This window comes from Manis javanica, chromosome 17 (assembly GCF_040802235.1).
Source record: "Manis javanica isolate MJ-LG chromosome 17, MJ_LKY, whole genome shotgun sequence".
NCBI lineage: Eukaryota > Metazoa > Chordata > Mammalia > Pholidota > Manidae > Manis > Manis javanica.
Window position 1 is genome coordinate 28,062,704 of NC_133172.1, and position 26,830 is coordinate 28,089,533.

The following is a 26,830-nucleotide window of genomic DNA, read 5'->3' on the forward strand; positions in this document are numbered from 1 at the left end:
TTTTGCCAATAGGTTTTAGCCCTGGGCAAGTTCGCTATGGATTCAATGTGACCAAATAAATTGACAGCAAGACGTTCTTTGCGGGGAAAGGGTTTATTACCGGGCTTGTTCTCCCAGCGGCAGGTCGAGCACCAGCATCTCTGCCCCCGCCCAGAACACTGGGCGGTGCTCTCTATATAGCTGCAATAATAGCTTATGGCCTAAAGGTGTGGAAGCGGTAGCCTAGCAACAGGCCAGTTACATCATCAGGTGGTTTAAGTTCAGTGAGAATCCTGGCCATAGGAACTCCAACTTCCCCACAGCAGGTCTCCGTTCAGAGTGGCAGTCAAGGCCCAAACTCCTGACCTCCACTTCCTACCAGGACCCGTGGAGCGGCAGCTGCCACTGTCGTGCCCTGGATGATGAAACTCTGGGCGAGGACTGCACCATCTGTCAGCTTGCGACTTTGAAGGTGTTGGGGCCGAGAATGGGGTGGGTTGTGAGAGAAGGCAGGGATGCGCTTCCAGGGAGAAGCTGCAAATAGCTCTAAACTCGCATAGGTTTAACAAACAGCCCCTGCGCGGCCCCCGCCCGGCTCTCCATTCCCTCTAAGCGCACAAAGAGCCCGCCCAGCCTTTGGCTGGGCCAGACGTTGGCACCCGCCTCCTGCCGGTCCCCGAAGGGCACTACGGGACTTGTAGTTCGGCCAATTCACCACAACTACTCTAGAAACGGCTTTGAAACTACAAGGCCCAGGAGCCAGCGGGCGGGTCCGGGGCGGACTCACCGGCTGTGGGTGTGCAAGCGCAGGGGGCCGGGCGGTGCGGGCGCCTGGTGCTGGGATGCAGCTGCCGGCGCAGGAACCCGGGAGTAGCTTCAGGAGCGCGCGCTAGCGGGGTGCGGCGAGGGGTGGCCAGGAGGTGATAGGCACGTTGCATGCATGCATTGGGCACAGCCTTTGCAAAACCTGGTGTGCAGTGCGTGGGCTCTGCAGTGGCGCGGTGGAGGGGCCGAGACCCCGGGGGATGGGCACCCAGCCCCGAGCCCTGCTGGCATCTTTCGCTGAAAGAGCCCTTGGCTGGGTTTGGGGTTGGGGGGACGGGTGCCGCCTTGGGCTGTGCGCGACGTGTTTCTTTTTCTCTTTTTGTGCCAAGGTTTGTCTGGGCCGGTGCGCGATGCAGCGTGCGGCGGCACTGGTCCGGCGGGGCTGCTGCCCCCGGACACCGGGCCCCTGGGGCCGTAGTCAGAGCAGTGCGGCCGCCGAGGCCTCGGCCGTGCTCAAGATGCGGCCCGAGCGGAGCCGACGCGAGCGCATCCTTACGCTGGAGTCCATGAACCCGCAGGTGAAGGCTGTGGAGTACGCGGTGCGGGGACCCATCGTGCTCAAGGCTGGCGAGATAGAGCTAGAGCTGCAGCGGGTGAGCGCGGGCGCTGGGCCCGCGGGGCAGGGGGCCCGGGGAGACTAGGGGCGCCGACGTGAAAAGTAGCAGCTGTCCGCTGCTAGGGTTCGCCCGCTAGACCTCCTCCCACTCTGGTGGCCAGCTCTTTGATTCGCCCAAGCTTGGCTAACACAAGGGAATGCCCTCCCATCGCTTCACCCACTAGTGCCCAGCAGCTGGCACAAAGTTAGGCCCTCAAATGCGGTTCACTTGTTGAATTGAATTCATCAATTATAATTCAGTGGCCCGTACTGCCAGGCACTGTGCGTTGTGTAGCTGTCCTACCCAAGTGGTACCAAGATCTATTGCGGTGGGGGGTGGGGAGGAAGGGGGTGCTAACAACAAGCAGTAAAGAAACAAGAGAATTTCAAATAGTGAGTAAGTGCTTTGAAGAAAGTAAAATGGAGCTGCAGTGGAATGGGGGTGTAGGATGGGAGTGGTGGGAAGTCACGTTAGGAAGGACGGGAGATAGGAAGGCTCTGAGGAGACTGGGATTTGTTCCCGAAGCTTTTAACCCTCCTAAAACTTTTGGATCATTCTGCGGGTAATGACTGCTGTACAAGAGCTGGGGTGTGGAGGAGGGTCCTGCCCAATTCCTTCCTTTAGGCCCCCTCTGGAACTTTGACTTTTAGCCATATATTGTTTTGTGAGGACACAGTCATCCCAGTGGGTAGTCAGAGTCTTGGGCTTTGGTAGGATGGCCCTGGGGCTAAGTGCATATTGGTCTCCTGCTGGCTGAGTTCACAGCTGTGTGTAAAATGACCACACACCCAGGAGTGGTTTCTGCCTCCCTGTTACCAGGGTGGCTGGGATGAATGGAAAAGATGTCCCTGTAGCAAACCAGAGTTCTAATCTGGGTGGAATTCAGGTGGTGGAGTCCAGAAGGGTAATATTAAAGAAAGTAAACACTGCTAAGATTTGTAAGAAATGATGAAATAGTCCCCCAGCTGCTTGCTCACGATAGTTATAACCCAGAATGGGGGTGGGAGGAGGATTCCTTGATCTTGCTCTCAGAGGCATCACAATTGAAAGTCTTGGGAACAAGCTGGTCATTTAGTGTTTTTTGAATGCATGGGAGGCCCCCATTCCCATGGGGATTTGAGGGGTTTGATGAGTTCATGGCCTGCTGACACCTTGTTGGAACACCCAGTTCTGCTGACTCAAATTAGTGAGCTGGACAAGTCAGAGTCCAGTGTTTCTCTCTGACTACTTGCAGGGCTAGGCTTAAAGCCTAGCCTGCAGAAGGCTTGGTTTCTGTGCCTCCTTGGCCCTGTGTTGGGCTGGGAGCAGAAAACGGGTTTTTGCTGCTCTACACCCAGACCGGAGCTGGCCTTCTTTGGGACAGCAGGCTCCCTGTCAAAACAAATCTGAGATTAAATTGTTCCTAGTTTATCACTTTACAACTGGTTTCTCTTGTTCTAGAGCTGGTAGGGGTTCCATAATAAGGATTATCTCTACCTTTTGCTAAATAGCACATTGGGTGGGGGCCCCAAGAGGATGATTGGGACAGAAAGGGACGAATCTTTGTCTTGAGGGAGCTAACTGCCTTATAGTTCTCCGGGCCTGAGCCTCTCCTCCCCCAGTTCTTTAAGGATTGGTGGGATTTTTTTTTTTTAACAGGCAGAGAAAAATGTGAAAAAGCTTTCCAGGTGGGAGCAGGGCTGTGAGCAAAGACAGAAGGTTGGGAAATTCTGGACATTTGGGGAAAGTGATTGCTGCTGTTGGGAGAGCACTGTTTGGCAGACGCATATGGGAGGTGAATGAGATGGCAAGTCAGGGAATCGTGTGTGCAGGCATCAGGACTTTATGGTGCAAAGTTTTGGTGTGAAGTAGGGAACCAGGAAGGGTTTCAAACAGGGTGTGGTTTGATGATCGAGGAGGACAAATTTCTTGGTCATTTTGGCTGGAAATACCCTATGGGGCAGATGCCCCATAATCCCGTGCCTACCCCTAAGTAAAATGAGACTCAGTTGCCCAGCTCTGGGTGCTGGAGATACAGCCTCGACAGCCTCGCTTAAATATTTCAGTCTTGGGAGACAGCCTCTCACCACTTTGCTAGCTTAAACAGTACCCTTTCTGAGACAGCCACATTTTCCCAGTAATTTCTTTTCCTTCTTCCTCCCTTCTACCTTCCTTCCTTTCCTTGTCTTTGCACATCTTAAGTTTTTCTATCTCTATTTGAACTGTAGTGATCAAAACTGGACTTCTTTTATAAAGAGTGATTTGGCTAGAGATGGGATAGGCAAGGATTTGTAGGGCATAGGGTAGCTTGGGGTGAATCTCATATTCTTTCTGGGCTTAGGTTTCCTCCCTCTATAAAAGGAGCGAAGTGGCCTGATAGGCCCAGGGTTCACCCCTGCCCTTTGTACCTCCTTGTCCATCTGAAGGTGTCCTGCAGAACCTGAGATGGCTCGCAGTGCTCCCAAGGCATTTATGCTGCCTTATGGAATCATTTCACCAGATGCTGTGCAAACAGTGCTGGCTGTTTGGCTGAACACATAGCTCTGGTGTTTAACTTTGGGGTGGCTTGTCGGGCGGGTCCTGTCCTGTGATAGAAATAGAGAATGCTCAGGAAAGCCTGAAGGAGGAGGGAGGTTGGCTAAGTGGGTATGAAAGAGGCCATTCTTGTCTAGCTTGGTCTGTGTGCTCTCAGGGAGGCCCTGTTTCTCCCTGACAGCAGCTCCAAGGGAGAGAAGCTTCTTTTAGCAGCTTTTAAGATCCCGGTTTTAACTGGGAGCAGCAAGTAAAAATAAGCTCCAATTAGCAGAAGTTTTGCAAAGATCTGTCAGTTCTTCCTCAACCTATTTCTTTTTCCTTTGCCTTGCTGGGGGAGGGGAGGAGGTTGGCACAAGTGGAGACGGGTGGCTTTACTTCTGTTTATAAAAGTACATACAGTCGGGGCAGAACATCCATAGAGGGAAGAACTGACTAGCACTGTTACCCTCGGTGTGTGCTGCATCTAGATACAGATGAGAACGGAGGGGGCTCTGATACACTGTAATAGTCAGCTGAGAACCATGATTAGAAACCCTAAATGTGCCAAGTACAAGTCTTATTGGTTATTTAATTGAGAGTTTAGATGCTACTTTAAAATAGAGAAATATGTCATGTAGGCTTCCAGTGGGACAAACCTGCCCACCGTGCCCAGGTCACCGTGGGGCCTGCGCTTGGGCTTTGCTTTTTGTGCTGTGTGTCTCAGAGAAATCATTCAGAGCACTTGGCCTCAGTTTATTCCTCTGAAGAGTGGAGCCAATTCATTTCTTCTAAAGCCTAGTTTGAGATGTTAGTGGTGAGGATTTGAACAGCTAGAAGCCAGTTAGAACTCTTAAGAGTTTTTGTTCTCAAGCTGATGAATGCGTGGGACAAAGTGCCAATGGCCCCTCTTCCCTTTCTTTCCTCCTTAGTCTCTCTGGGTCTGGGAATGTGCTCTGTGGGGTATGCGGCTCCTGCCTGGGTCTCAGCCTTGCTGTCATGAGTTATCCTGCATGGAACTCATTCAGTTTCCATCTCTGCTTCTGCCTTGCAAATCTCAGCTTCTAAGGTTGACCCTCCCACAGAACCCCAAGAGTGGGAGCCGACAGCCAGCCTTCCTGCTTTGATGGGCAGGAAGCAGCCCTTGGGGCGCCCACCTAAGCTCTTAATCATGGGCGTGTGTGGCTTTGGCTCATTTCTTCCAGCTTTGCTTGTTTTTCCGTAATGGTGGGGGCCAGTCCCTGTGCTGAGCCTCATGTCCACAGCTGTGAAATGCACTTATTTTCAGGGGCCTCAGAGAGAGCTAGAGTCTGTCCCTGGGGCCTCCTTACAGAGCTCTGTAGGACTTCCTGCCAGTCCCAGTCCTCTCAGTCCAGGGGCTTTTCATATGGTTTTCTTGGCCTGGGGACTGCCTCACCCTCTCTCCCTTCCACCTCCCATTTCTTATTCTTCACCAGCCTGAGGCTGCAAGGGTAGTGGCCTCTCCTGTTGTGAGGCACAGGTGATCCATAAGTATCTGTTGAATGAGAAGGAGGTTCTCTAGGAAATAACTGTCCACATGACTTAACACTTGTCCTTCCAAGACTTTCTGTCCACATGCCACATGAAGTGATGGGAGCCATTCCTTGCGTGTAGGAGACGGCCTTATGCCTATTAGTCATAGATGGTCCCCTTGGTCCTCATGGTGATGCTAGGCCCGTGTGCTGGGAAGGACAGTTCTCCTCCTCACTAACACCCTCTGAAATGCACTGCCTCCAGAGCCTGGGGCCTACTCCTCTGATGTCGCCTTGAGCCAAATGATGGGAGGTCCTGAGCAGGACCTCATTTTAGTGCCCCACGAGGAGACAGCTCTGGGTGGGTTGTGCATGGATGGGTTAGACAAGTGGGCTCTAGGTCGCTTTGAGAGGGAACTAGGATGCTATGTACAGACCTGGCTAGCTTCTGGGGACAACGCTGAGGCAAGGTCACCATGAAGTGTGCCTGCCAGGCCTGAACAAGTCACTCTGGGCGGGAGTCTGCTCTTGGCTTCTTGATATTTCCCAACCCATGTAGACCTTGAGTGCCTAGACGTAGGAGTCTTCCCAGAAGTTCTTTCTCTGTGGTGGCGCTTGGCTGGGCAGATTGGTTCCCTGCCTATTCAAGGGAGCCAATTTCCCTCCCCCAGCTTATCTATCATAGAAAGTATCAGATCTGGAGGCATCCAGACACGAGGAAGGAGATCCTCACTGTTCCCAGGGCCCTTGTCGGCAGGCCCTGAAATGATTGAGCCAGTGCAGGGGGAGGGCACAGGAGAACATCCAGGGCCCAGTTCCGGGCATTATTCTCTCCCTGCAGTGGGCTGGCTGAGGATCCGCAGCTGTTTGTTGGTTCCCAGACCTCCCCTGTGACAGATTTACTCCCTACCAAAGAATGGACTGTACACCATGGAAATCACCTGTGTTCAGCCAGCCAGGCCTGGGGGAGCCATTCAATCCTTCTGACAGAGGGTCCTGTACCAGGAGCCCAGACCAATGCCAGTGGGTGGGTCAGGCCCTCACCTTTGCACACAGTAGCTTGGGTTGCTCACTCATCCCCAGACTTCTTGGCTCCCGCCTGTGAGATGAACCCTGAGGCCACATGCCCTGCAGCCCTATCACCAGGGTGCCTGCTCTCACCCTGGCCTCACCCGGAGCAGTGGGTGGCACTCCCTCTCCCCACCTAGGTCTTTAGGACATTTGGCTGCTTCTCCATGCCCCCAGGGACCTCTTTCCATATTGTCCAGCCCTGACTAAGGGACACAAAGGAATTTAAAAAACTCTTTTCCTCCTTAAAACAGCTTTTGGAGACTTGTCAGACCCTGTTTATGAAGGTCCAGGGCCATTTCTGTGGCACCTCCTCAGCCCCCTATGCCTCCTGCTGGAGAAGCCCCTGGAGAATTTCTTACAGTGGAGGCTTAGGGGTAGCAAAGGAGGGTCAGAAAACCTTATTGGCAGCTGCTTTCATCTCTTAAGCCCATTGGCTTTTACTTAAGGTTTGTATTACTGATTTAAAAAGGGAGAAAAATTACTGGAGTTTTTTTGGTATGAAATGAGAAAAAGACAAGTGTCAAAACCATAGAATTATGTCTTTAAAATTTGTATTTAAGGTTCCTTTAGGTAAAGGACAACTTGACACGGAAAGGTGGCCAGGCCTTCCATCCAGGCCACCTCAGTACTGCCATGTCCTTGCCCACCCACTTCTTCCTGCTGCATGACCCCTGCAGCCTTGTTCCTGGTCCGGCTTTGTGAGATGATGGTATTTGTACTCTGCCACCCACTTTCACAGTTTTCATCTCAGATAATCCTTTCAGATGCCTGCAAGGTCCTTGAACCCACTTTTGATTGTTAACAGTGGCTGATTCTTGACTTACCAGGGAGCTGTATGGAATTCCCACCTTTCCAGATCCCCACAGTCCTCCATCGGAACCACATTTTCTCCTTTGCAGCAGCCAGGGTGTCTTCAGGGCCTTGGAGCGCTTCCTCTCTGGGACCTCTTTACTGTACTAACAATGCTCAGGCAGTGGCCTCAGTTGTGCTGTTCAGCCATTCTTTTCATCCTTGAGGCTTTTTAGAATATGAAAATCAGCCCACATGCTTCATTCTGCAAAGCCAGGTTGCAAGGGAACAACTCCCTGAGGTCCCTGCTGATGGGGGTCTTCTGGAGGGGAGGGTGGCCGCAGTGCCTCTGGCCAGTTACTTAGGCTCTTTGCAGGTGGGGAGCCAGGGAGTTGTGGGATCCATGCCCTGATGTTGGTGGCCTCTGCTGCTGATCCCTGCTTCCCTCCCACCGCTTTGGCTCCAGGGTCCTCTTGGATAGGCTCTTAAGTGACTCTGGTTGTGGAGCTGCAGTTGCCTTGGGGTGCTCTCCAGCCCTAGAAATCTCTTCCAGGCTTCTGGAAAAGTGAGAGACAGTGGAGCACAGGCTTAAGAAGGGTGATCTTGGAGGCTGGCTTTAAATCCCAGTACTTGTATTTATCAATTATGGAACCTAGTACAGGTTTCTTTGCCTTTTGAAGCCTCGATTTCTTCATCTATAAAATGGAATTAATACTAGTTCTTGCTCAAGGAGTAGTTGTGAAGGTTAAATGGGGCCAGATATGTCAAGGGCTTGGCACTATGCCTGACACCTCAAAATAGGGTTGCTTATTAATATCCTGGGAGCATTGCTTGGTTTTGGAATCCGGGGTTGGAGAGTCCCTAACAAGCTGTTCACTTCTCTCTGCTCAGGGTATCAAAAAGCCATTCACTGAGGTCATCCGTGCCAACATCGGGGATGCCCAGGCCATGGGCCAGCAGCCAATCACCTTCCTTCGACAGGTGAGCTGGCCTTTGGGAGCAGAGGCTGCTGGGAGAGCAGTGAACCAGAGGCTGGTGGGGCCAGCCAGTTCCTCTACCTCTGCCTCCTTGCCTGTCTAGCCCCCTTGGGATACAGCAGGCTCCAGAATCCCTCAGAGTTGGTATAGAGAAGCAGCCTCCTCTAGTGCCTGCTGTCCTCTGATTCTCTCCCTCAGCCTCCTCAGTCGCCTAAAACTGCTAAACCCCTTTCAGGGTTGCTCTAGTGTCTGAGGCTCCCTGGGATGCCCTTCCAAGTGCATGGTCTGAGATGCTGAGTTCAGACTTGAAGGCATTGGAGAGGTGGGTGGGAGGGGTGGAAGCTCAGTGGGCTGGGAGGTGGTGTGTGGGGGTCCACATGTGGCTTCCAGTGCCACCCTACAGGTTTGAGGGTTGGTTTTGCCACTTCCCAGCTGGGTGGTTTGGGGCAAGTGGAGATCACCAGAGCACTGCTTGGGACCACTGGGGACCTCCATGAGATGTGTGTAAAGGCCTCAGCCCAGTAAGGGGTTGGTGACTGTGGTCAGCTGCTGCCCTCCTAGCTGCCCTGCTGATGTGACCCAGCTCATGCCCGAGGCCTCCAGGGGCAAGTCTCTGCTCTAGTTTGAGCTCCAACAAGTATGCCACATGGGCCAAAATTGTGGGGTTGGTGGGCTGAAGGGGAAAAACAGGGTGGGAGAATGCTACAGGATGTCCTGAACAGAGGCTGGAGACCAGCTGTGGTGAAAGCTTTTTCCCAGAGAACCAGAGCCTGTTTTGGAGCAAAATATGATCCTTGTGTGTGGTTAAGGTTTGTGGGCTGGGCAGGCAGGGAAGCTGAGTGCTGAACACTCCACTCTCATTTTCCCTGCCTGTGTCTCCTGCTGCAGTGGCTGGTCAGAAGGGCCCCAGCCTGCAGCCCCTGGGGGGTTCACACAGGTATGGGGGAGAAGACCTGAGGCAGACATCCATCTGAGGACCCCCTGCACCTCCCTCCCATGACCACTGCTGTTGACCTCATGAGCATGTCAGCGGCCCAAGTTGGACCCAGGATAGGGAAATGGATCAGATCAAACAGCAGCTCTGCCAGGGAAGTGGAGTTGGGAGGAGGTCAGAAGGGCCTTGGTTGTCCTGGAAGCACACAGCTGTGGGAGACAGAGGCTCTGCACACATGCCTAGGGCTGTGGGCATGAACAGGCGCCTGTTGCCTCAGCCTTTTCTGACTGGCTGACATTCCCAAATCCAGTCCTGCTGCTGTCCCGTGGCAGGCCTGGCCTCTCCCACCTGGTGCTGGCCTCCTACAGCCTTTGCACATATCCTTTGATCTTCACATGGACCCCTGGGAGGAGGGCAGGCCAGATCACTGCCCACTGTGCAAATGAAGAAAAGCCAGGCTCCAAGAAACTGGCATCCATCCAAAGTCACCGAGCTGGTGTCAGAGCTGTGAGCCCCCAAACTCAGTGCTCCTGGCACTGTTCCTAAGCTGCCAGCTTAGACTTGCCTGGTGAGCTGGGGTTTACTGGCACTTTTGCAAACATTTCCTTGCTTAATCCTCTTAATTTGTGATGTTAGAGTGATTTTCTCTGTTACAGAGATGAGAAAGCTGATCCAGTTTTCAGTTCTGGCCCAGAAAGGGGGTGATGGTGAAAACGGGGGGGAGTGGGCCCAGGGCAAGGGGGAGGGAGCTCAGGCTGTGAGGTAGGAAGTGAGTCTGCAGTCCTCCCGTCAGCTAGCATTCAACTGCCTCCTCAGTCCTGGGCTCCTGCTCAGAAGACCCCTGGCTCTTGGGGCCTTGGGTGTGTAAGCTGCTATCCTGTATGGAAGAGTTGGGACCAGGGGGCTGAGTAGCAGGCTCATTCTGTTCCCCGGTCCTCTTCTGGCAGCCTACTATTGGGTCCCAAGCCCAGGCCATGGGGTACCCTAGCTCTCACCATCTCTCCTTCTGCTGCAGAGAGCCATGTCCTCTTCCCCATCTACCCCTAGGCTCTCACAGGCTGGAGCCGTCGTGGAGAAGCCTGCTGCAGCACTGTCTCTTGGAGTTGGCCTCATCCCATCTCCTGCCCAGGGCCCTGCATGTCTGTCCTGGGGCCCCAGTGTGGGAGTGCTGGGAACCCAGCTCGTGCCTCTGTTCCTCCAGGTGATGGCTCTCTGCACCTATCCAAACCTGTTGGACAGCCCCAGCTTCCCAGAAGATGCTAAGAAACGAGCCCAGAGGATCCTACAGGCATGTGGCGGGAACAGCCTGGGTAAGGCCCCAACTTGCCAGGCCCCCAAGGGCATGAAATGAACCCGTGTTTTCAGCATGGGCCTGGGCCCTGGCCCAAAATGGAGGGTTATGTGTGGGAGTGTGAATGTGTGTGGGGCGGCTGATGTGCAGAGTAAATGAGTTGTGTTCCTCTTGTCCGTACTCTGTTAGCCTCTTTGCTGATGTTTTTTGGTTGATTGGGCACTTTAGGTGCAAGAGCTTGCATTTGGTAGGATTTTGGTTTTACACCTGGGAGCCAGGACACCTGACCTTCACACAGAAGGTTAAACCCAGCAATTGGCCTCAGTAATGGGAGGCTGAATGGAAGCTCAGACCCCAGCTTCGTCCCACCTCTCTGTGGCCCCCAGCTCCAAACATACAGCTGTGCACGCTACACATTCCTGCATTGTCTGGGAGGTGGTGGTCAGTTGTTGGTGAAGGGGAGCCCTGTGAGATGGCTCTGGCTGCCTTCTGGTGGTCTCCTTCCTTTTGTTGCCCATGGCTCCACTTACTGTGTTCCTATCTCTCCCAGCATTTGCCCCTCTCTGCTGGGAGTCCATTTCTAGCCATCTGCCTCCTATTGGACAGAGCTCACGAAGCACCAGAGGGCTCCATGGCAAGAGGCCCTGGAATTTGGCCCCTGTACATGTGAATATAATATTCTCCCTCCCTTCCCAGCTGAGATGGATTTCTAGCCTCCGGGCCTCTGGCTCTTTGTTCTCATCTCACATTCATTTTTCTGTTTTTGCCCCATTCCTTTGCCCAGTGCCTACACAGGGGATCCAGCTGCCCTGCTCTGAGGAGAACAGTTGTTCTTAAAGCTTTTCTAGGACATGTGCCTGAATGTTCCAGGACGTGGGACAGGGAGTCCTGTGGCTTGCTCAGTGGGGGATCAGCCAGCCTGGGCCTCTGTCATTTCCCTGCATCTCCCCTTTTGCTGATCTGTCCCTTTATGCAGAGCTCTGCACTTAACCTTAGTGGCTGTGGTCACCCCACCGGCCCTCTGAGTCTGGGCACTGTCCTTAGTGGTGTCCCTCTCAGGAAGGGGCCAGCCACCCTTTGCTTTCCTGTCAGTCTGGGTGGGGTGTGGGCCGACACCTTGTGTGGCAAGGCCAAAACCGCAAGCTGGCGGAGAGTGGCCCAGAGGCCTGGCCTCCAGGCTCCTTTCCTCCTGTGCCCTGCACAGCCCAGACGACAAAGGTGCTTCTCAGAGGCCATGAAAGACCCCTTGGCCGTGGGCCTGAGGCTCCTGGAAGCTGCAGCCAAGATATGGGGGAGGGGGTTTTCCTTCTGCAGGTCTGCTGTGGATGTTGGGGGATGTGGGAGGCATCTTTGTTCTTCCTACTAACCTCATCAAGTTTATGCATCTCTGTCAGCCAGGGCTTAGGAATTAGGGTTGGGAGGCCTCATCTGTGTTGAGTCCTCTCTTGAGGTGTAGCAAGAGGACACTTGGTTTTGGGGATTTGCACTGAGCTCTAGAGTCTAAGGACCTCATGAGGAGGACAGTTGAGATAGGTGCTCTCCTCATCCTTGAACTAGGAATAATTTGTATTAATCTCCTGGGCTTTTTTGAAGAAGCCCCACACCTAGGGGTCACTCCCATCTCTGCCCACTGCAGGGGGTGGGGCATCATGGTCCTGGTCCACAGCAGGCCACAATGGTGGGTGGTGCTCTTAGTTAAGTCTTGGGCAACCTGAGTATCCACCCAGAGAAGTAAAGGAAATGGAAAATGCCACTATATCCCAGGACCACCTGACCCAAGAGGGAATTATTGAATACTTACAGGTGTTAGAACTCACCTGGGTGTTTTCATCATGCCCTTTAAAATTACTTCTCACTGGGGCTTCATTTATTTTCTGTTTGGTGAGTGATTCATTTCTCAGGCTGTGTCCTGGTTCTTTAGTAGAACTGAGGTAGAACCTAGGCACCTAGTGGGGTTGGTGGGGTGGGCCCTTGTCCAGCTCTCTCTAAGCACATGCCATGTACCAGGCACTGCTCTAGGCACTCAGGGACACTGGCAGGTTGAGTTTGTGTTCAAGAAACTATTTGAGAAACAAAAAGAATTCACAGAAAAACTATATCCCTGATTTTCATGAGTTCTTGGAGAAAAAGCAGAGAGCTGTAGGGTTACAACCAGGGAGTCTAGTGTAGAGGAGAGGTTTAAGGAGAAGGTGGCATTCAAATTCATGGGTAGGAAGAGTATGAGAGCCTCCAGACATAGGCAGAGAGAGGAAATGGTGTGTGCAGGGGCCCTGAGGTTTCAGAACCTGAGTGTAAGCAAGTGAAGGGTCTGGGTGTAGGGTCCACAGTGAGGCTAAGGAGTTTGGAAATGGGAATGGTGCGAGTCTGTAGACTGTGGGCAGGGTTGCCATCGTTGTAGGATGGTGGTGGTGTTGGGCAGTCGAAGCCAGGGAGATCTCCTTGGCTCTGTTGGAAAGAGAATTCATGAGCAGGTGGTGCAGGTACAAGCTGAGAGTAGTCTAACAAGGCACAAGCACACACTCAAGGAGGGAGTGCAGGCCTGCTCCAGAGATTGGGAAGTGGGGGAGAGGGGTGCTGCTCAGTGGCCTTATAGCTGGAGTTTAAGCAGGGGGTGGAATATTCATCTGGATGGGTGGGGTTTTCTTGGAATTGGTGGGGGGGGGATTTCCAAACAAACAGGGTGATGCCCTCTTTTTGTCCTTAGATGATCAGCCTGGGAACTGTTGTGGCACCAAGGGGTGTGTCTTTTAGCGTGCCAATCAGCATATAGTATACTTTGGGGTGAGATCAGGGGCTGCTCCTCCGTGTTGGAACCAGTCAGTTTTATGGTCACTCCTCATGTACAATGAGAACAGTTTACACAAAATGTTTAGAATATAAAGAAGCACTTACCAATGTAAACACTGGCCCAAAACCCCAACCCCCTCCCTCCTCTTCTCTGGCTGTCTACCTACTGTAACAGTGGGTCCTAAGTAGGGCTGGGGTGGGGTGGGGCCTGGCAGGGGGATAGGTGCACTAGCAGAGATGCACAGAAGAAATAGATAATGGTCCCTGCTCTTGGGGAACTTACAGCCAACAAGGAGAGGCAGGGTTTCATCTGTATAAAACACAGTAATTGGAGAAATTATAGGGCAGGGAGAGTCTGTGGGTGGAGCAGTATCTTTAGGGCAAGCCCCCTGGAGAGAAACTAGATCTGAACTTTGAAGGATAATTATGGTTTGGAGCATCACAGAAGATGTGAAGGAAAAGAGTAGAAGGCCTTGGCCTGCAGGAGCAGAGAGTTTGCCAGTGGGTGAAGGCCTGAGCAGGTGACCAAGAGGCAGGAAGGAAGAGGAAGCTTGGGTGGTGTGGGAATGGCCGGGCCTCTGGAGGGAAGGGCATTGAAAGAAGGCAGAGGGAAATAAGGAGCAATAGAGGGTTTCTGGGCATGGGAGCTCAGAAAAATCAAGTCAATCACCCAGTTGAAGAAGGCTTCTCTAACACCGGTTTTTTTACCTCCTACTTTTTAATTTAGAAAACATTTCAAATGCATGAGAGTACCCAAAATAATATAACAAAATCCCTGTACCCACCACCCAGATTTAATACATGTTAATGTTTGCCACTTGAACCTTAGAGAACTGGTCCAGCAACCCCATTTTACAGGTGGTGAGAGGGGAAGGGTGAGCCCAGTGCTGATCAGAGAGGCTGCAGCAGAGCTGGGGATCTCTCAGTCTGAACCTCAAACCTTCTACCTCCTCGTTGTGGGGCCTGGACCCACACTGAGGCCCAGAGAAGCCCCATCATGCCTCCTGATGGTTGTTTAGCAGTAGCCTTAGAAGGAACAGGCTGGTTTTTTTTAAACATGGTATAAAATTCAAAGCAGTATAAAGGATATGGAGCGAAAAATCTGCCTCCTGCCTCTGAGCCCCAGCCGCCTGGTTCATATCCCATGATAATTAATCTCACCATTTCGAGTCTCCTTCCACAGACTCTGTGCATCTATTTTTAATTTCTTTCTAAAAACATGAGCATTGGCCTGATAATTTAAAAAAATACTCTTTACTAAGGTATAACAAACATGGTAAAATGCACAAATATTGTACAGCTTGCATAAGCTTGGTACATGTACACACCTGTGTAACCCCCACCCAGATCAAGAAAATGAACATGCCAGCACCACAGAAGATACCTTTATGCCCTTTGCAGTTCATACTTGGAGGCCACTGTTCTAACTTCCAGCACTGTAAATTAGCTTTGCCTGGTTTTGGACATCATATAAATGGGGGTCTGGATTTTAATTCTAAACCACAGATTGAGGATATTGTTGACATGGGGTGGGGGTACAGGGAATCATATCAACAGCCCCAGCAATCTATGCTCAGTGCTGGTCAGGACTCTGGACTCTTGGGGCTGGCATGTACTCTTTGGGTCAGCCCATTTTCTCAAGTTCTTTGGAACCATGTGTAGATAATGGTGATCAAAGTATAGTAATCCCAGCTGTAATGATTTATATTGTCATAGACCATGGAGGGTGGATAAAACAGGTATGGGCACTACTTAATTGATTAGAGGCTAGGGCCTAGAACAATGCTTGACATGTGGGTTCTCAGTAAATACTGAGAGGATGGGTGGGTGGGTGGCTGAGTGAGTGGGTAGATAAGTGACAGATGAGAGGATTGGTTGGATGAAGCTCAGGTGGTTAAGCATCATGCTCCAATTCTAGAGCCTAGAGTAGTGGGAGTTGAGCCCCACCTCCAGGTCATTATGTGAATACACAGACATCCTGCCTCTGGTCACTGTCTTGCTTGCTGTCTTACAGGGTCTTACAGTGCTAGCCAGGGCGTCAACTGCATCCGTCAAGATGTGGCTGCCTACATCACCAGGAGAGATGGTGGCATGCCTGCAGACCCTGACAACATTTACCTGACCACTGGAGCCAGTGATGGCATTTCTGTATGTGGGAGGGGTGAGAGGATGGCTCCTTGTTATCCACTGTTTGCCCGCATGAAGAACAGCCTTGCATGTTAGGTCCAAGCATGTGTGCTTGATAGCAGGGTGACGGGGCTGGCTCTCTGTCTCTGTTGTCCACCGCACCTCAGTGGCCTGCTGTCATCCTTACCTCATTAAGTCTTCTGTGAACCTGGACGCTACTGCAGCCCTGGTTTCCCTCCAGAGTGCACACCGCAGGTCCGGCTGGGAAGAAGTCCTGGGGAGCTCGAGGGTATCCATCTTCCTCGTGGCACTGGCCTTCCTCTCACTCAGCAGTACCAGTGTTCCTCCTCTCCCAGGCACTGAGGAGAACACGGGAAACCAGACACATCTGGCCTCTGCTTAGTACTGTATCAGACCAGCATTTAATACCACATAAGTAAATGTCAAATCATAAGCTTTCAGTTTCTCTTCTGGGTGGAGAGGACAAAGTGCCACAGGAGGTGGGTAGAGGAGGGAGGCAGGGAGATTTTTCCAAGGAAGACTGAGCAGGTAGAGATCTGGAGGATATGTAGGCGTGAACTTGGGGAGGGAGGGTGCTCTGAGCTGAAGGGTCACACATGTGGAGGTCTTGAGCTGGAGGGAGGCTATGTGTCTGGAAATGGAGAGTCACAGTGGACGAGCACACACAAGGAGGGCCTGGACACACAGATGGGGCCTGAGTCCCACAGGACCTTGGAGGCCTTGCTGAGGATTTGGGGCATTATCCCGAGAGCAATGGAGAGCCATTGAAGGATTTGAAGCAGGTGTGGGGCATTATTAGATTTCTGTTCTTAAGTTACAACTTTGGTAGGGAGGGGGCATAGTATGTTCATAGTATGATGTGAGGAAGAGCTTGGGCTGGGGGTCAGCCATGGACAGGGTGAAGAGGGGCTGGTGTCAGTGGTTGCTCAGCAGAAGGTCAGAAATCCTGGGTCTGAGGGGTCTGTGGCCTTCTATTCCCTGTCAGCATGCTCCTCCCGGCACCTGGTTGGTGCCAGGTGCCCTCAACTCACTGATTTGCGCCACTCAAGAAGTGTGTGCTGCTTGACCCCTTCCTATAATGGGGTTCCTCTTCTCTTGGCCTCCAAGGCTCTTGTTTCTGATGTTCGTTCCGTGCTTTCACCCTTTCCCAAAGCCTTTCAAATGCACTAATCTCTTTCTGGAGCCTGTGAGGAAACTGAGGCCCAACATGAAGTGGTCTGCCTGCTTTAAGTCAGTCTTTTGTGGCATTTGGGATTCTAGCATTCGGGCTCAGGCCTCTAGCCATCACATCTTCCATTATGTTCTACTGTGAAGGCCCCTCTCAATTCCCAGAGAAGCCTGAACACAGGCAAAATGTCTTGGAGGCGGGGAGGGAGGCATCCTCAAGATTCAAAGAAAAAATAGCAAAAGTCATTGCACTTTTTAATCAGGTGGTATTCTTCCAGCAAGGAACTGGGCCTGTGAGTAATGTGGGGACTCTCCCAAAAGAGAGTTTTGGTTTATTAACTGAGTTATTGCCACCTCCACCAGTGCCCCAAAGGATTCCTATGCCCTGGTTTCTCAGGAATCCTGCAAGGTAGGGGCCACTCAGCTTTGGAGACACATTGAAGCGCCACCTGGTGGTAGTAGATGGTATGTTATCCCATTTCAACAATCCCTTCCTCAGGGTACTCTGTCCAACTTGAGGCACTGATAGTTACTGACAAGACCAGTTTCGGGGCCACCTCAGACATACTGAGTGAGTTTCAGGGGTAAGGTCAGAATAATTCTAAGACAGGGCCAGTTTGTAGACAACTGCTTTAGAAGACCTTTTAAAAATACTAACAAGCATTGTATCTTTAACTCCATGCCCTGTACTGTGCTAAGAACGTTAAAGCATTTAATTTTGCTTATTCCTTCTGACAGAACTCGTTTTACGTAGGAGGAAAATGAGACTCAAGGAAGTTAAGCAACTCCCATGGGATTGCTCTGAAGGCCAGCAGCGGGGTGACTGGTCAGGCTGGGGCTGGGCCCACAGGGTAGGCAGCAGCAGTCATCCTGTAAGATGTGACTTTTTGGTTGCAGACGATCCTGAAGATCCTGGTCTCGGGGGGTGGCAAGTCACGGACAGGGGTGATGATCCCCATCCCACAGTACCCTCTCTACTCAGCGGTCATCTCTGAGCTTGGGGCCATCCAGGTGAACTACTACCTGGATGAGGAGAACTGCTGGGCCCTGAATGTGAATGAGCTCCGGCGGGCCGTGCAGGAGGCCAAAGACCACTGTGACCCCAAGGTGCTGTGCATCATCAACCCTGGGAACCCGACAGGTCTGTGCTTCACTTCCTTGCCAGTTTCTTGGGGGACATGGTATCTAGATGGTGTACTGGATGTCTGGACACTAAAGAGTTAAGAAATAATGTCAAGTCCTCTTTGGTCCCAGTTTCCCATTCCAATTTCAGATTTGCTAATGTAAAATCATAGAATTTGTCTCAGGCCACCTTTGTTGGTGAGCAGATGCAGGCATTTTTTTTGAATAGAGTTGAATTGTTATTATTAGGAACAGTTTTTTCTCCCTATTTTTGCATTTGCAAAGAATCTCCTTGAGATAACTCACACACAAACCATCACCATTAATCACAGGCCTCATTTTACCTTTACTCCTACTTATTTTTCTGAACCAGTTTTCAGAATGCTGGTGTGTGCGTTATTATTTCTCTTTGACACAGCATTGCCGTGTACTTTGAGACCTGAAAAGGAAATGCCATGTTAAAAACAAAAGCAAGCAAGCCAAAAAATCCTGTTCCATAAGTTGAAAAGCAGTCCTAATTTTGCGTGTTTTTCTTTAAAAAGAAATGCAGTCCTGTCTGTTTTGATCTTTCTGGGCTGTTGGCTTCATATGCACCCAATGCTGTTTGGATGCCAAGAACAAGGGCTCCTCTCTCCTCCTTTGTTGAGATAAATTGGGTCAGGGCCAAAAAGCGTTGGAACTGATTGTGGAAGTCTGCTCTTGGGAACATCAAATGATGCTTCAATCAGCTGAAAGCACCACTTGAATTTCTGACTGCAGAAAATGGGTGCAGCTGGTTTAACACTGGCTTTTTTACACCAGCTTTGTGGAGGAAGGGATGAAGATTCTACCCACGATGCAGTAGGGAGATGGCTGGAGCTGTGCTCTTAATTCTGGTTGCACATCAGAATCACAAAGGAGCTTTTAAAAATGTCAAAGGCCAGGCCTAGTCCTAGAATCTCCCAAGATGGTGCCTAGGCATCAATATTCTTTGCAGGCAAGGATGAGAGCCCTATAGGACAGTGGTTCTAACTTTAGCTTATTAAAAAGCAAACTGCTGGGCCCCACAGCCAGATATTCTGATGTAATTGGCTGTGGTGGCGCTGGATAATTTGCATTTCTAACAAGCTCCCAGATGTTGCTGATGCTTCTGATCCCAATTTGGAGTAGCAAGTCCTACATCTTAGGAAATGTACTTACTTTGTATTTTAAAGAGTGACAATGAGCAGACAGAGGCTGGTTATGCTCTCTGCGGTCTTAATACATGAAAATCAGTCACCTACTGGAAGGTGAGGGATGGAGTATAGACACCCACCATGATGACCATGATCTTGTCTCTGTGGCCACTTGGCTCCAAAGTGTCAAACGGACCGGGACATGAAGCCGGGGCTCTCTGAGTTTTAAGACAAGCCCAGCTTGAGACCAAGGGGACTGGATGATGAAACTGAAGTCCGGGGTAAAGCAGCACAGCTGAGTCAGCATGGCTGTCATAGGAGCCTTCCTCCACTGGCCAGCTCTGCTCTCTGCTAGGTCAGAGTCCTTCTCAGGAAGGATCTGTCTTTGGAGTGTCCTTCAGCAGCTCCAGCCATGGCCTATGAGCTTAAGCAACCTCAGCAGAGAACCTCACTCATAGTTTCAAAGTCCCATGCCAGACTTTCTTAGCCAAAGCTGGGTTGGCTGCCCATTCCTGAACCAGTCAAATCACTCTGATTGGCCAGGTCTGTGCCCCATGCCCTGCTGAGTTGCAAAGAGAGGGAGTTCCCCCTAGGACGTCTGAGCCCTGTTACTCAAAGAAGGGCAGGTAAAAGCAGCAGATGCTCCTGTTAGCTTGTGGGAAATTCCTTTGGCTGAGCCTCTGGTAGGAGGCACTTAGGAGACCCCCTCCAGCCTTCTGTCTCAAAGCCACTCCTGTAAGGTGATCTTGTGTCCTCCCCTGCTGGGCCCAGGTGGGCCCTGGCCTCTCTAAAGCCATGTGACTCCCTTTTCCTGAAATACCGCTGCAGGAGCTTGTCCACCCATTGGCTTAGCAGGTCTGTTTGGAATGACTCCCAGGGACTGGAGAGAAATAAGCTCTGTCCTTGTCTACAAGTTTGCACGCCACACATCAGTGAAATTATTTGCAGACAGCCAGTCTAATTACCTCCACTGAGCCGCAGGCTTCCTGAGGCCCTGCCCCTTGCTTAGTTCCTCTTTGTGCTCCCCTCGGCCTTATGTGCACATGGTTTTGATATCCTCAGTGCTCAGATCTTTGCCTGCGTTTTAATAGAATACAGTTTGTGAGATTGCAAGGCCAGGCGCATTTGCAACCAGGCACAGTGCCATGGGGAGCCAGCCCCTGTCTGTCTCAGAATAGCAGCTAGTTTCTTGTGGTATCTAGGGTTGCTGCTCTTCCAGAACCCCAGAACCCTGAGCTTGCTACATAGGAAGCCCAGTTGGTGCTTTCTTGGAAGAAAAGTTGGACCTTTAGTAATGGAATTGTTTCACTGCTTACATCAAGGCCAAAATCCTGTCTTAATCAATTCTATGATCTTATAAGATATATCTACTTTTTTCCAGACATATGTTGATTTTCTTGCACAGACCATATAGGTTTTTTTTAAACAGGTAATGTATTCTACACTACTCTGGATCAAGGTGTATATGTATATATAAATAATGTGTACAAATACATACATACGTATACATAAGCATACCTATAGATACACATATATGTACAGTAAAGAACAGCCATTTTTAGTAAGTCAGTGGTGCTTTTCCAAAGGGTATGTGAGCACCTCAGATACTCCCAGTGCCAGATTCATGGCAGGTCTCGGGAAGCACTGGGGAAAGTTTCCATTTCCACCTCGTGGCACTTGTTCCTTTTCCCACCTATGGCATTTTCTATGAACTGATAGATTATTATTTTGCTGTTTGCATTTACTTTCTAAAAGGGATGGTGAGTGTTGCCACTCTGTATTGAGTCATCAAGGGGGAGACCCTGAAAGGGGAAACTGAGTGCTTGCACCTTAGCTTCCTCGATGCACAGCTCCCCTGAACTGCAGATGGGACGCTGGAGCTGGTATGCAGGCTTGGTCATTTAGCACTTATTCTGCAAATATGTACTGAGCACCTGCTGAGTGCCAGCTTTGAGGATAGCCTGTGAGCCAGATAGACCTGTCCCTGCCTCTGCCTCATGGAACTTGCATGTGCCTCTGGGAAGAAGTTGGTTACTCCCATCAGCCATACGAGGCTCTCCATTGATTGCTGTTAGTGGGTGGTAAGAGGGGAGCTGAAGTGATTGATTTAATCCCTTCAGTTTTATTTTCCTGCTATTTATGACACTCCCATGCCTTTCTGTCCTTCAGCTCAGACAGAGACAAATGTGCCCTACCACACACAGTCACACCCCTCATAAGAATAACAGGAAAGTTGAATGTGAAACACAACTTCCTCCATATCCTTGGCCTAAGTGAAGTCAGATCCCTGGAGGTTGACTACACCCCACCAGACACAGCAGCTAGGGAGGGTGATCCCTTAGGGTCATGAAGGGAGCACAGGACACTGAGTGGTTCTGGGTGGTGTTTTCACCTAGGGACAACTTAAACAGCATTAAATCTACATTCTGGTTTTCTTGGGAAATTCTTTAGGTCAGGTGCAAAGCAGGAAGTGCATAGAAGATGTCATTCACTTTGCCTGGGAGGAGAAGCTCTTTCTCTTGGCTGATGAGGTGAGAATGACCCAGCTCTCCCCTCAGAGAGCTTCTCTTCTAGGGGAGGGAACCAGGCCTGATTGTTCTGTAGCCAGAGAGAACTTGTGGGTGTTAGAGGAGAGATTGTAACCAAGGATGAGGATGTTAAGTGTTATATACCATGTGAATAGGACCTAAATCTTTCCTATATTGGTTTGGACTCTTGGTTATAAATTTCAGAAATTTAACCCAAACCACTTTAAACTTAAAAAGAAGTTAAAAGATGGTGATTGTCACAAGTGTGGGGCTGGATCCAGGGACTCAAACCATACTGTTCAGAGTCTCTCTTTTATGTTGCCCTCACACACTGGCCTGCCCTCCTCTCAGCCTAGAAAGAGAGCATTTCTTCCTGGTGGTTTGCAGCAGAAGTTTTAGAATTGAGTCTTACTGGTGCAGCTCCTGTGGCAGACCCATTGCTGAACCAATCACTGTGGCCTGGGGCTTAGAATATGCAAATTGACTAGGTCCTAAGCAAGGAGTGGGGTCCTTGTTCTCTCAAACCTCCAAATGAGGTGCAGGGGAGTTGTTCCCTGGGGGCACATTTAGGTGCTCTTTCTCAAGGGAGGGTGGGTGCTGGGAGACATGTGCTGGTGCCCTGTGCCTCTTTGGGTGTCAATATTCACCATTTCATTTAGTTTTCACAGTAGCCTATGAGGAGGGGAATCTTAGTTAATCCAATGCCTATTGCTTCTTGAACACCAGCTCTGGAGCCGGTGCCTGCCCATTTTTTCCTGCTTTGCAAGGAAGGAATGGAAAACCTGTCAAATCTTGTTTTCACTTCATCTTCTTTTCTGCATTATTTCTGGTTAGTGGAAGCTTCTAGCATACTAGCTTCGTTTCTTTATCACCGCTCCTTAGCACCCTCTCCCCCTCCCACACACACATACAGCTTACCAAACTGTTGACATGGTTAGCAGATGGGCCTAAAATCTTCGATTCTAAAGGAGAGGCGTACCAGGGTGACCCAAGTTTTCCTTGTGATCAGTGCACAAACCTCCTTCCGTCTGGGTCTGGGGAAAGGGAGAGGAGGAGAAGCAGAGCGGTGCCTGGCTTGTTAAAGGTGGAGCCAGTTGACCTTCCCCCTGACCCACAGTGCCCCAGAGAGCCTCACTTTCATTGCTCTCAAAATGCATATGGGACGTTCCTCACCAAGGGCAGAGCGTGCTGCCTGATGAGCGTGGCCTGTGCAGGCAGGCAGAGCAACACAGGTGGGTGCTGCTCGTGTTCACAGCCTAGCGGGGGAGGCTGACAGTGAACGTGGGTAGAAAATCAGTACCACCAACCAGGGTGGGTGCCACACCGGGCTGAGGGAACACCACTAGCTCGTCAAGTAGGGACATGGGAGGATAGGCACATGACTGCTTTCATTATTAGTCTTATTGAAGAAAGTAAATAGGAAGAAAACATGCTTGGGCAGGAGGGAGTCCATGGTGTATTGTCACTGGTCAGATGAGGTAGAAAGTGGGCCTGGAGATGGGTGGAGGTGAGTGTGGGAGAAATCAGGTGGGTGTTCAGCCTGAGGCCTTTCCACTTGTTCTGGAAGGTTCCTTTGGGCACATTCTGGCTTGTCCCTGGAAGTGGCACTGGGGCCTGGGCTTCACATCAGGTGCCCTCCCTCGGCAGCAGCCTGCTTGAGCTCAGGCCCCTGGGGGAATTTCAGTGACTGTCCCTGTCCTCTCCACTCCCACAGGTGTACCAGGATAACGTGTATTCTCCAGACTGCAGATTCCATTCCTTTAAGAAGGTGCTTTATGAGATGGGGCCCGAGTACTCCAGCAACGTGGAGCTTGCCTCCTTCCATTCCACTTCCAAAGGCTACATGGGCGAGTATGTTGGCCTCCATCTGCCTCCCACTATCTCTGGGCCGACTGGTTCCAGCGCTCCTCTGCCCCACCCTACAGTCAACCCACTAGACAGAGAAGGCACCATTATATATGGCCTCTCCTGGTCTAGGAAGCAGGAGACAGGCCACACCTCCCCAAGGGGGAGCCCAGGGGTGTGAGGACAGCCCTTGTGCAGGGGCTTGCATAAAATAACACCGTGCTTGAAAGAAGCCTAACTACAGTAAACAGTGAAAACAAAACAGTACCCACAGCAGCTTTCAGCAAGTGTGGTTCCTGCCAGTCCTTTCACCATTGCTCCAACACTAACTGAAATCTGAGGGGCCAGGGAAAGCAGACTGAGGAGACAAGTGCTGTGTGCACCCCACCCCAACACGGGCAAAGAGTCAGCTTCAGTCCTGTGTGTGTTCATTCAGCTAATATTTATTGAGCACTTGCTGTGAGTCCAGCACAGATCTTGCATAGTAGTGAGCAAACCACAGCAATCCCTGCCCTCACAGAGTTTATGTTCTAGTGAGGAGAGAGAAGTAACAGATAGATGACTAGAATCATGTGACAGGTAAACAAATAACTAGAGAAGAGATGGGAATGCCAGGACCTAGGGGTAAGATCGCTGAGGAGTTGGCTTTTTAGTTAAGATTCAAAAGAGTGGAAGGGAGGGAGCTGTACAGATACCTGAGGGAACAGCATGTGCAGAGGCCCTAAGGTAGAAACATACCTGGCATATTCCAGGAGCAGCAAGGGGACTGGAAAGGAGTGGTAAGGGGGAAAGTGGCAGAATTCGTAGGAGGCCTGATTATCTGGGCTACTTAGGTTAGTTTCTGCTTTTACTCAGAATGAGGTGGGAGCCATTGGAAGGTTTGAGCAGAGGTGTGGCCTCATCGGACTTGTTTTTACTAGTCTCTCTCTGGTTGCTGTGTTGTAGGGGAAGAATAGAAGCACGAACTCAGGTTAGGAGGCTACTATAGCCCAGGTGAGGTACTGTGAGTCAGGGTAGAGATGGGGAGAAGACATCAGATCCTGGATATATTTGAAGGTGGGGTTGACAGAAGTTGCTTGATGGAAAAGGTAGGGGTGAGAAAGGCGTCAAGGATGATTCCAAGTGTTCTGAGCAAACAACAGGAAAGATGGAATTGACATCAATAGATGAGAAAGGCTGTGGGTGAAGCAGGTTTTGGGGAAAGATCGGGAGTTGGTTTTGGACACGTTAAATTTGCAAATTCTCATTGGATATCTGGATAGAGGTGGATGTGAGTCTAGAGCTCAGGGTTGATAAACAGCTGGAGATTTAAGTCTGGGAGATGTCAGTGAATGAGTTGCTAGATTAATCTCAGAGAGTGAGTATATATATAAAAGAGGTCCAAAAACTGGGCCTAGACCCTCACTGCTCAGTAGTTGGAGAAGGGGAGAAATCTGCAAAGGAGACTAAGGAAGGGCCAGTGCATTTGCAGCCAAGGGCATTCATTCTCTAACTTTGTGGGGATTCTGTTATGTGCCAGGTGTCAGGATGTGAGAGGGGTCTCATTATGCTGGAGGCCAGTGTAACTGAAGCTTGAAGAAATACCCTGGCCAGGTCTAGCGAGCTGTCCCCGTGGGAGATTGCCCAGCTGCTCTCGGCTTCATTTGATGTGGGCAGGAGTTGATTTATACTGGTCTTTCTGGCTATCCTACTAGCAGTGCTACCTCTTTGCTGGCCCTTCAAGTGCTGTGTAACTCTTTTCCTAAACAAATCTGTCCTCTATTAACTCATTATTCATACTCAGGTGTGTTTATCACATTGCTTCACCTGCACTGTTGACAACTGTTATGACAATTGGTCCCTGGGATGCTGGTTATCCCAAGTAGTCACCTGTTGTCCTCAGATCCTGAGCACCTAGGATTACACTGTCTTGCTCAACTTGATATTGTGCTTGTCAGCAGAGGATTAAGCAGAAAAGTCTTCCTTTAGACTCTTGTTAGAAGAAACCTTCCTGCAATGCCAGAATTTATGTTCTCACTTGAAAAGTCCAGTGTGGGATGAGGTGGAAACCTGTCTTTGCCAGTTCAGTTGTGCAGCCTGATTCCATAGGCATTTTACTGAGTATCTCATCATGTCAGGCTCTGAGATTGACGGTATGGGGTGTACAGAGGAAGGGAAGACTAGGTTCCTGCCTCAGGGTGCCTGCATTTCTGCAATCATTAGTCTGAACATTATCAATCATAGTCCAGGGAAGGAGGTACAGCTCCAGAAAGTGTGACTGATGGAGCTGATTTGGTTCTGCAAGTCCATTTTTTAAAAACTCATTGTTTATTTTCTTGTGATTTGACTCTATCAGTCATGATCCTTTTGATAGTAAGTAACAAACTCAACTGGCCTATGCCAAAGAGGCTTTTTTTTTTTAATCCACACAAATCAAAAGTCCAGAAGTAGAGCTGAATCAGGTGTCATAAAGATGTCAACAGGACTCTGTCTCTGCTTTCTTGCCTTGTCTCATTTTCTTTCTCAGCTCCATCTCCTTTCTGTTGACTTTGTTTTCAGGCAGCAAAAAGTTGCAGCAGAAGTCCTTAGGCTGTGCCCTTTGGTACCAGAGAATCATATACTCACCCCTGGAGCCTGTGCAGGGGAGTGTCAGGCCTGAGTGATGTGCCGCTTTGCAGCAGAGACTAATGTATTAGTTAGAGTTCATGCTAAGCTATTATAACAAAGAGGCCCAAAAATACAATGGCTGAAACAAGATGAAAGTGTATCTCTCTTCAATATAACAGTCCAAAGGTAGGGTACATTTGGGGCAGGCTGTGCCCCACAAGATCATTCAGGGTTCAGGGCTGGTTTGACTGCTCTGCCTTCTCAATGTGGCATCCATCTCTAGTACCGAGGCTGCTGCTCCAGCGTCTCCATTGCGGAGGAAGTGGGAAAGGGAAAGAGAAAGGAGAGAGCTTGCTTTTTCCTTGTAGGGAAGTGATGTGAACTCGGCACCTATCACTTCTGTTGACCTTCCATTGGCAAGCACTTGGCCACACTGTTGGCCATGGGAATGATTACAGAAGGTTCTGGATGGTCAGATTGCACTGAGTTGTGGTCTCTCTGTGACTGGAGGGTCTTCTTCCCCTCTCCAACTGCCCAGGTGTGGCTACAGAGGAGGCTACATGGAGGTGATCAACCTGCACCCTGAGATCAAAGGCCAGCTAGTAAAGCTGCTCTCGGTGCGCCTGTGCCCACCGGTGTCTGGGCAGGCCGCCATGGACATTGTTGTGAACCCTCCAGTGCCAGGAGAGGAGTCCTTTGAGCAGTTCAGTAGGGTAAGTCTGCTGTGGCCTGTGTGTGTCACTGCTGCAGCCAGGGTCACAAGTATCCACAGTGTATTCAGGGTCATGGTAGCCAGCCTCTCACCAGATGGCTTCCAGGGGCCATTGTGGTTCCTGAACTTCTGCTATGAGGTTAAGTCTGAGGATGCAGCTGGCTGGTGTTTTGAAGTGGAGGACTGCGCATGCATATGTGTGTGGGGCAGGGACCCCTTCCTCTTCCTCACCTGTGAGCACTACAGATGGGCAGGCACCCAGAGGGAGGGCCCATGTGTCCTGAGAACACGCTGGGAGATTCTGTTACTTAACTGAAGGGGAAATGGGTGGGCATG

The 26,830-nt window shown here is 50.6% G+C and overlaps 1 protein-coding gene across 6 annotated transcripts in view; it reads left to right on the top strand.

Annotated features, from left to right (window-relative positions):
* The first annotated feature begins 228 nt into the window (after positions 1-228).
* GPT2 (glutamic--pyruvic transaminase 2) overlaps positions 229-26,830 on the top strand; it is a 33,516-nt gene continuing 6,914 nt past the window's right edge. For 2 of the 6 annotated variants that reach the window (XM_017669050.2, XM_073226844.1), the window contains exons 1-8: positions 1,134-1,397; positions 8,135-8,224; positions 10,356-10,464; positions 15,247-15,380; positions 17,445-17,688; positions 21,275-21,354; positions 23,066-23,202; positions 26,321-26,495. In XM_017669050.2, coding sequence (XP_017524539.1) covers positions 1,155-1,397; positions 8,135-8,224; positions 10,356-10,464; positions 15,247-15,380; positions 17,445-17,688; positions 21,275-21,354; positions 23,066-23,202; positions 26,321-26,495 — 1,212 coding nt within the window. In that variant the 5' untranslated portion in view covers positions 1,134-1,154. Of the gene's footprint in view, positions 452-519; positions 907-1,133; positions 1,398-8,134; positions 8,225-10,355; positions 10,465-15,246; positions 15,381-17,444; positions 17,689-21,274; positions 21,355-23,065; positions 23,203-26,320; positions 26,496-26,830 lie in introns of those variants that run through there. The other 4 variants (XM_073226843.1, XM_073226841.1, XM_073226842.1 and 1 more) reach the window with 4 other exon arrangements.